The following is a 9,039-nucleotide window of genomic DNA, read 5'->3' on the forward strand; positions in this document are numbered from 1 at the left end:
GCCGTGTTGTGTGCTGAGGGGTGAAGTTCCTAACTCCACCACCAGATGGAGTTATAGCTGCCAGTGGTTGGAGCCATCTGCGTGGAATATAGCGCCCCTCCAAGACGCAGCCTCTCGGGATGTCACTATATATTATAGTACCAGTCAAAAGTTTGGAAACACCTTCAAATTCAATGTTTTTATTTTTTTTCCTACATTGTAAATTAATACTGAAGTCATCCAGACGATGCAGCAACATGTAAGGAATCATTTAGTAAACTTTAAAATGTTAATCAAATCAAAATATGTTTTAGATTTTAGATTCTTCAAAGTAGGCACCTTTTGCTTTGATTACAGCTTTGCACACTCTTGACATTCTCTTAGTCAGCTTCATGAGGTAATCACTCGAAATGGTTTTCCAACAGTCTTGAAGGAGTTCCCAGAGGTGCTGAGCACTCGTTGGCTGCTTTGCCTTCACTCTGCGGGCCAACTCATCCCAAACCATCTCAACTGGGTTTAGATCAGGTGATTGTGGAGGCCACATCATCTGATGAAGCACTCCGTCACCCTCTTTCTTGGTTAAATAGCCCTTACATAGCCTAGAGGTGTGTTTTGGGTCATTGTCCTGTTGAAAGATGAATGAAGGGCCCACTAAGCGCAAACCAGATGGGATGGCATGTCGCTGCAGAATGCTGTGGTAGCCATGCTGGTTAAGTGTACCTTCGATTTTGAATAAATCGCCAACAGTGTCACCAGCAAAGCACCCCCATACCATCACACTTCCTCCTCCATACTTCACTGTGGGAACCACACATGTAGGAACCATCCGCTCACCTTTTCTGTGTATTCTGCCCTCGCTATACGTCAGCTGTATACAGCTAGACAGATAGTTAACAATAATGAAGAGAAACTCTGGAAGTCTCGTTGAGGATTTAGGTTTGGTCTTTTGTTCTCCTTTCCTCAGTTTTATTTCTCAGATTTCTTCCCATTAGTTTTTTTTTTGTAAGACTGAAATGATAAACAGAAAATAAACATTACAAAATGTAACGTCTGCTGTCTCTTTACAACAATAAAATATAAAGTTACACACATTCATATAAATCAACAGGTGTAAATAAATCTGTCTGAGGCGCAGCGCCAAGGCCCCTGCAGGGCAAATTAAATATTACATTGGCAGAACAAAACGTATTTACTGCGAGTTTAACTTGTAAAATACAGTCAGAAACGTGATAAACTGTATTACATAAAGTAAACAGGTACACCGCAAAATAACCATAATGCTGACGTGTAATAACTTGCAGACAAAGATTGTACCCAGCGCTGTATTGAAGCAGACTCATGTTGGGTATGATTTTCGTGTAATTGCTTGAGTCGGTCTGTCCCTCAAAACGGTCCGACTAGGAACTAAACTCAAAACGCCGAAGGGCGGAATACTCCTCACCTGGTATATTATTATACCACTATAAACATCTTAATTACTCAAATGTTAATCAACCAAACTATTAGATTAAACAAGTATACAATCAATCACCATTTACACTACCGTTCAAAAGTTTGGGGTCACTTTGAAATGTCCTTATTTTTGAAAGAAAAGCACTGTTCTTTTCAATGAAGATCACTTTAAACTAATCAGAAATACACTCTATACATTGCTAATGTGGTAAATGACTATTCTAGCTAAATTCTACTAAATGTCTGGTTTTTGGTGCAATATCTACATTGGTGTATAGAGGCCCATTTCCAGCAACTATCACTCCAGTGTTCTAATGGTACAATGTGTTTGCTCATTGCCTCAGAAGGCTAATGGATGATTAGAAAACCCTTGTACAATCATGTTAGCACAGCTGAAAACAGTTTAGCTCTTTAGAGAAGCTATAAAACTGACCTTCCTTTGAGCAGATTGAGTTTCTGGAGCATCACATTTGTGGGGTCGATTAAATGCTCAAAATGGCCAGAAAAATGTCTTGACTATATTTTCTATTCATTTTACAACTTATGGTGGTAAATAAAAGTGTGACTGTAGCCGGGTACAATGTGTGGGTGGAGCACAGAAGACAGCAGGACAGAGATCAGGATGCCAACAATCGGCTTTTATTGCCAAACTTTTCAGCTTAACATTAAATTCAATAGCTCAGAGAGTGACTCGCGCGCACACACACAGACTGTCGTCTCCTCTGGATAATCACTGACTCCCCTCCGCTCTCACTCTCCCTCTTTAAGTAGGGCGCGGTTTACTGGGGAGAACACACACAAAACATAGGTTAATCACACTCAGGTGAAGCGATTCTGCCACTTACCTTCCCCAACTCCGCCCTCCTGTCACAGACTGGCGCTTGACCACGCCCCCGCTGCCACAGTGACTTTTCATGGAAAACACAAAATTGTCTGGGTGACCCAAAACTTTTGAACGGTAGTGTATGAACACTCTTGTTACTCATCAGAATGTCTATCACTTTATGAGCCTTTAGACATAAGAAAAACAAGCTCTGAGATGGGCCTGACGTAGGTTTTTGTTGTTCCTTGTCTCACAACTTTAACTTCAACCTTGCGGACTTTGTTGTCTTTGCTAGGCAATGTCTTCACTACAAGTCCAATTGGCCAGTCGTTCCGTTGAACCTGACTGTCTTTCATCAGAACTACATCATCCACTTGAATGCTTGGCTTGTCATCAGTCCACTTGTGACGTTTCTGGAGAGTCACCAGATATTCCTGTCTCCATTGCTTCCAGAAGCTCTCTGCCAGACACTGCACCTGTTTCCACTGATTTTTGTGAAGATCCTTATGATCAAAGTCACCTGGAGGAGCTGTTACTGGTGTCATCTTTTGAGTGAGAATCATTGCAGGTGTTAATATAGTAGGATTGTCGGGATCAGTAGACACTGGAGTTAACGGCCTGGCATTTAGAATGGCCATGACTTCTGCCATCAGTGTTGTCAACACTTCGTGTGTGAGGTGGTTGGTGTCAGACCGCAGCAACATCCCTTCTAGAATCCGACGTGCTACTCCTATCAGTCTTTCCCAACAACCTCCCATATGGGATGAATGGGGGGTGTTGAAAGTCCACATGCAGCCCTGTTTGTCAAGGTAACTTGTCAGCTCTGGATCACTGGTGTTGATTTTTAACTCTCTACATGCTCCAATAAAGTTTGTGCCTTTGTCAGAGCGAAGCTGTTTGGATGAACCACGGATTGCAAAGAATCGTCTTAAAGCATTTATAAAACTTGAAGTGGACATGGATTCTAACACTTCGATGTGTGTCGCTCTCGTGCTCATACATGTGAATAACACTGCCCATCGCTTACTTTCAGCGCTGCCTCCATGAGTGCGGCGAGTGACAATGCTCCACGGCCCGAAGATGTCCAGTCCGACGTGGGTAAAAGGTGGTAACAGTGCCATTTTCTGTTCCATTAACCTCCCTCTCAGTTTTTTGCAGGTCACACAGTTATAGAGGATACTAGACACCAGCTGTTTGCCTCCCACTATCCACACTCCTGCTGACCGGACGGCACCTTCAGTAAGGTGACGACCCTGATGGAAAATGTCTTCATGGTAATGTCTCACTATGAGAGTCGTGATGTGATGTGTTTTTGGCAGTATGACAGGATGTCTCTCGTCTCTTGGTACCGTAAGTCAGCGTTGGTAAGGCGTCCTCCAATCCGAAGGAGTCCATCCTCGTCGATAAAAGGATTTAACTTTCTCAGCGGACTCTTCTTTGAGAGCTGAATCCTGTCTCTCAGACAGTTTAACTCTTCTCCATAGGATTCTTGCTGGACACAACGAATGACGACCGTTTTAGCTTGCCACTGTGCATTGACAGCATTCGCTTTGTGAGTCTTGGAGAATGTTCTTATTACTTGAATAAGTTTTGTGATAGCTTGCAGTAATCTCTTCCAGCTAGAAAATCGTTCAAAGCATGCTGAGCTGAACTGACCTTCTGTAGCTTTGGTGTTGTTGACAGCAACCTGAGGCCGGACTTCCACATCATGTTCAGGATCCACAAGATCAAAACTGTTGCTTTGTGGAGACTCACTTGTGTTTTTCAGGAATCCTGGACCTGAGAACCAGTTTGAAGCTCTGAGGATGTCTACAGACTTGGGCCTGGTGGCATGATCTGCTGGGTTCTGTTCGGTGGCAACATACTGCCACTGTTGAGGATGACTCAATTTCCTGATGCGATTGACTTGGTTAGCAACATACACATGAAATCTTCTGCAGGTGTTATGGATGTACCCGAGAACAATCCTGCTATCAGTGAAAAATCTCACGGCATGCATCTCAATGTCCATCTCACTGCAGATTGCGTCTGCCATCTCAGCTGCCAGGACAGCAGCACACAGCTCTAAACGTGGTACTGTATGGGCTGGATGCAGCGCCAACTTCACTTTGCCCATGATGAATCCTACGTGGCACTTGTTTTCATCATTGGTGACATGCAGGTAGGCTACTGCGGTGATAGCCTGAGTGGAGGCATCGGAGAATAAACAAAGCTGTCGACTTTTAGATGAGGGAAGAGAGATAGGCACATACCTTCTTTTGATGTGTAGCTTTTCTAATTCTGGGAGGGACTCTTTCCACAGCTTCCAGGACACTTGCTTATCTGACGGGAGAGGATCATCCCAGTCATATTCTTTAGACGACAGTTCTCTGACCAGAGCTTTTCCCTGAACTGTGATGGGAGCCACGAAGCCCAGCGGATCACAGAGGCTCTGAATTGTTGATAAGATGCCTCTTTTCATGAACGGTTTCTCCTCGCGGGATACTTGGAAACTGAAACTGTCGCTCTCCAGATTCCATATCAGTCCGAGGCTCCGTTGAAGCGGGAGAGGATCTGTTCCTAAGTTGAGGTCTTTTAGGTCTTTTGCAAGGTCCTCTGGGGCAAATGCTGTCATGACTTTGTTGCTATTGGAAGCAATTTTGTGGAGCTTTAAGTTAGATGCTGCTAACATTTTTTGAGCCCTCTTTAGCAGATCAATAGCTTCCTCTTCTGTCGGAACTGACGTCAATCCATTGTCCACGTAGAAGTTCCTCATGACGAACTCTTTACTGTCTGTGCCGTATTCAGCCTGATGTTCTTGTGCAGCTCTTCTTAGACCATATATGGCAACTGATGGTGAGGGGCTGTTGCCAAATATGTGCACCTTCATTCTGTATTCTGTGATGTTGTTGTTGAAGTTGTTATCCTTATACCAAAGGAACCTTAGATAGTCACGATGATCTTCTTGAACAACAAATGCGTAAAACATCTGCTGAATATCAGTGGTGACTGTGATGTTCTCTCTCCTGAAGCGCATTAAGACACCCAGCAGGGCGTTGTTTAAGTCTGGCCCACTGAGCAGCACGTCATTCAGTGATGCACCATCATGTTTGGCGCTTGAATCGAAAGCCACTCTGATCTGATTTGGTTTTTGAGGATGATAGACTCCAAATAGAGGTAAGTACCATCTTTCTTGATGTTCCTCTAATGCTGGTGCTAGTTCTGCTTGGTCATTCTCGAACACTTTTTTCATGAACTCCACAAAGTGTTCTTTCATGCCTGTGCGTCTGTCTAGTGTTCGTCGGAGAGACAAGAGTCGTCGCAGAGCCATGTCTCTGTTGTTTAGAAGACGGCGGCGGGCTTTGCAGAATGGCAGCGGTGCTACCCAGCTGTTCGCTTGATCCATGTAAACCTGTTTGTCCATGATGTCTAGGAATGTCTGATCGTCGACTGACAGAGCTACCTTTTCATCATCAGGGTGGCTGTCGAAGACTGTAGCTCCAAGTTTTTCCGTCTCCTCGCCTTGGAATGTGCAGTTCACAATACTTGGTTGATGAGTATTTTTGTCTTAAGTGTCTCTTTCACTTGTATTTTGTTAGGACAAGGACTTAACATGGATGTATGTTCATTAGGCAGTGTGTGTGTCTTGTAGACTCTGACACTAGGTGGTTTGTGAGCTCGGTCCAGGCAAACGTCTCCTACAATAACCCACCTGAGGTCAAGACGTTGGGCGTAGGGGTCGTCATGGTTACCATTATACTGCTGCCTCACTTTATGCACTTGCAAAATGTCTCTTCCTAGCAGGATGAAGATCTGAGCATTTTCATTGAGAGGTGGTATCTTATCTGTTAAATGTCTCAAATGGGGGAAAAAGCGGGCTATTTCAGGTGTGGGGATTTCATCTCGGTTGTCTGGAATCATTTCACACTCAATGAGAGTCGGAAGCTTGACCTTGATCTTTCCATCATAGGATTCCACCACAAAGTCTGTTGCTCTCCTCCCTGCAGTTTCCATAACACCAGAGCACATCTTTAAGGTGTAGGGAGATGCTTTTTCATAGAGGCCAAAGTGGTTGAAGAACTCAGGGCGACCAAGTGAACGATTGCTCTGATCGTCTAACACTGCGTATGTCTGAATTACCTTTTCTGGTTGATCTTCAGGGTAGATGTTAACTAAACATATTTTGCAGCAGGATTTGGCGTTGGTGTTTCCCCCATAAACCTCTGTACATTTTGATGTTACTGCAGGGAGAGCTCCTGGAGGACTCTTGTGGGTCTCCTCCTCCTCGCCTTGATCTGCTGGGACTTCTGAGACCCAAGGTGTGCGACCAGGATGTAAAGCTGATGTGTGAGCCTTGCTGCCACATTCTCTGCAGATTATTTCTTTATCACAGTCTTTTGCTCTATGTTTGGTCGAGCTGCAACACCTGAAGCAGATGTTCTTCTCCTTGAGGTAGGTTTTACGCTCCTCTATGGGCTTGCTGCGGAAGGTGTGGCATTTTCTGAGTGCGTGAGGTTTGTTATGTAGAGGGCATAGGCGGTCTGGATCTATAGCTCTTTTTTCGACAGAGCCTGTGGGAGCTGCTGTAGCTTCAGAAAAGACGCCAGTCTTCCTCACAGACACTGCTACTCTGTTGTTGTATCTTGTGGGTCTCTCTGTCTTGGTGGGACCTGAGTAGTGAGCTTGAGATATCATAAAGCTAGGGTCATTTCTGGTTTTAGCTTCAGAACGAATAAACTGTGAGAAGAAGCTGAAGGGTGGATAGGGGACATGGTTGTATTCTTTGTACTTTGACCCTTAGGAAATCCATTTTTCTTGAAGACTAAATGGGAGTTTTTCTAGTATGGGGTTCACCCCACGTGAAGTATCAAGATATGTTAGGCCAGGGAGGAATCCTCCTTCTTTTGCAGATTCAAGTTCAAGCAAGAGCTCTCCAAGCTCTCTTAATCTCACATTGTCTCTGTTCGTGATTCTGGGAAATTCCTCAATCCTCTTCAGGAGTGAATGTTCGACTGCCTCAGGGGTTCCATAAGTCTCTTCTAGTCTTTGCCAAACCATGTTTAGCCCTGCAGCCGAGTTGTGGCTGTGTATGGCTCTGATTCTTTTTGCTTGTCCCTTAGATGCTGGTCCGAGCCATTTAATCAGGAGGTCTAACTCTTCTCTTGGAGTTAATGCGAGTTCATCAACGACTCTTTGAAAAGATGTTTTCCACGCCCAATAGTTCTCTGGGTGGTCATCGAACTCCATTAAACCAGATGTGACTACTTCTCTTCGCATGAAGTATTTTGCGACATCTGGTGTGGTTGCTATCTGCCTTAAAGAGTTGTCAGGGTCCCACCTCTGCTGTGCAGGCTGTCTCAGGTAAGTTGAATTTACAGTTGGATCTAAATGTCTCTTTTTCTGTGTTTGCACAGGAGGAACGTTTACAGGAGTATGTTGTGTGGCGTTCACTGCTGGTTGGATGTTCACATCTTTATGAGCTGTTTGAAGGTGAGTATCTTTATTTTCAATTTTGAGGTTGCTCATTTCTCGTTCAACTTTCTCGACTGCAGGTTGTGAACATGTGTGCATAGACATGTGTCCTGATGCGCCACAGCTGTGTTGCAAAACGTACTCACTTGTCCTTTGTGCAGCGTTGGATGGTGAGAGAGGTAGGTCAATGTCATGACGAGAGTCTATCTCTGCGTTTTTCTCAGCAGCCACGAACACTGCCTCTTCTGCAGTGACTGTAGCTGCATCCTTTTCTTTCTGCAGAATGTGCATTTTTGCTTTTAATGTTGCCTCTTCAACCATCATCTCCGCTTCTTTCTTAGCAAATGAAGCCTGCGTGCAAGCAGCTTCAACTCTGGCTCGAGCCCTGAGTGCAGCCGAGCTTGCTGTTGATGATTTGCTACTTGATTGTGTGATTGATCTAGTCGCCAAGGACTGATGTGTTTCTTCTGTGTTACACCGTTCATCCATCCTGGTTGCTTGGATGATGTTGGGTAAGCAATAATGGAATCAGTGTCGAGCTGCCTCGTGAAGAACTTGGTGTATTACTGTCTTCTTACTATTCTGCCCTCGCTATACGTCAGCTGTATACAGCTAGACAGATAGTTAACAATAATGAAGAGAAACTCTGGAAGTCTCGTTGAGGATTTAGGTTTGGTCTTTTGTTCTCCTTTCCTCAGTTTTATTTCTCAGATTTCTTCCCATTAGTTTTTTTTCTGTAGGACTGAAATGATAAACAGAAAATAAACATTACAAAATGTAACGTCTGCTGTCTCTTTACAACAATAAAATATAAAGTTACACACATTCATATAAATCAACAGGTGTAAATAAATCTGTCTGAGGCGCAGCGCCAAGGCCCCTGCAGGGCAAATTAAATATTACATCGGCAGAACAAAACGTATTTACTGCGAGTTTAACTCGTAAAAATAGATACAGTCAGAAACGTGATTAAACTGTATTACATAAAGTAAACAGGTACACCACAAAATAACCATAATGCTGACGTGTAATAACTTACAGACAAAGATTGTACCCAGCGCTGTATTGAAGCAGACTCGTGTTGGGTATGATTTTCGTGTAATTGCTTGAGTTGGTCCGTCCCTCAAAACGGTCCGACTAGGAACTAAACTCAAAACGCCGAAGGGCGGAACACTGCGTCTTACAACCCCGATTCCAAAAAAGTTGGGACAAAGTACAAATTGCAAATAAAAACGGAATGCAATGATGTGGAAGTTTCAAAATTCCACATTTTATTCAGAATAGAACATAGATAACATATCAAATGTTTAAACTGAGAAAATGTATCATTTAAA

General features: G+C 43.8%; 2 protein-coding genes across 2 annotated transcripts; both read right to left on the bottom strand.

Moving 5' to 3' along the window:
- Nucleotides 1–2,061: 2,061 nt before the first annotated feature.
- On the bottom strand, nt 2,062–3,534 carry LOC132874029 (uncharacterized). Its single transcript, XM_060909898.1, has one exon. It carries the CDS (start codon nt 3,385–3,387, stop codon nt 2,434–2,436), a length of 954 nt encoding a protein of 317 aa, XP_060765881.1. The 5' UTR covers nt 3,388–3,534; the 3' UTR covers nt 2,062–2,433.
- On the bottom strand, nt 3,534–8,827 carry LOC132874028 (uncharacterized). The gene is made up of 2 exons (XM_060909897.1): nt 8,745–8,827; nt 3,534–8,447 (listed from the first exon to the last, which is right to left on the bottom strand). Exon 2 carries the CDS (start codon nt 5,655–5,657, stop codon nt 3,540–3,542), a length of 2,118 nt encoding a protein of 705 aa, XP_060765880.1. The 5' UTR covers nt 5,658–8,447; nt 8,745–8,827; the 3' UTR covers nt 3,534–3,539.
- Nucleotides 8,828–9,039: the final 212 nt, after the last annotated feature.

The sequence above is a fragment of the Neoarius graeffei genome, chromosome 26 (assembly GCF_027579695.1).
Source record: "Neoarius graeffei isolate fNeoGra1 chromosome 26, fNeoGra1.pri, whole genome shotgun sequence".
NCBI classification, from domain to species: Eukaryota; Metazoa; Chordata; class Actinopteri; order Siluriformes; family Ariidae; genus Neoarius; species Neoarius graeffei.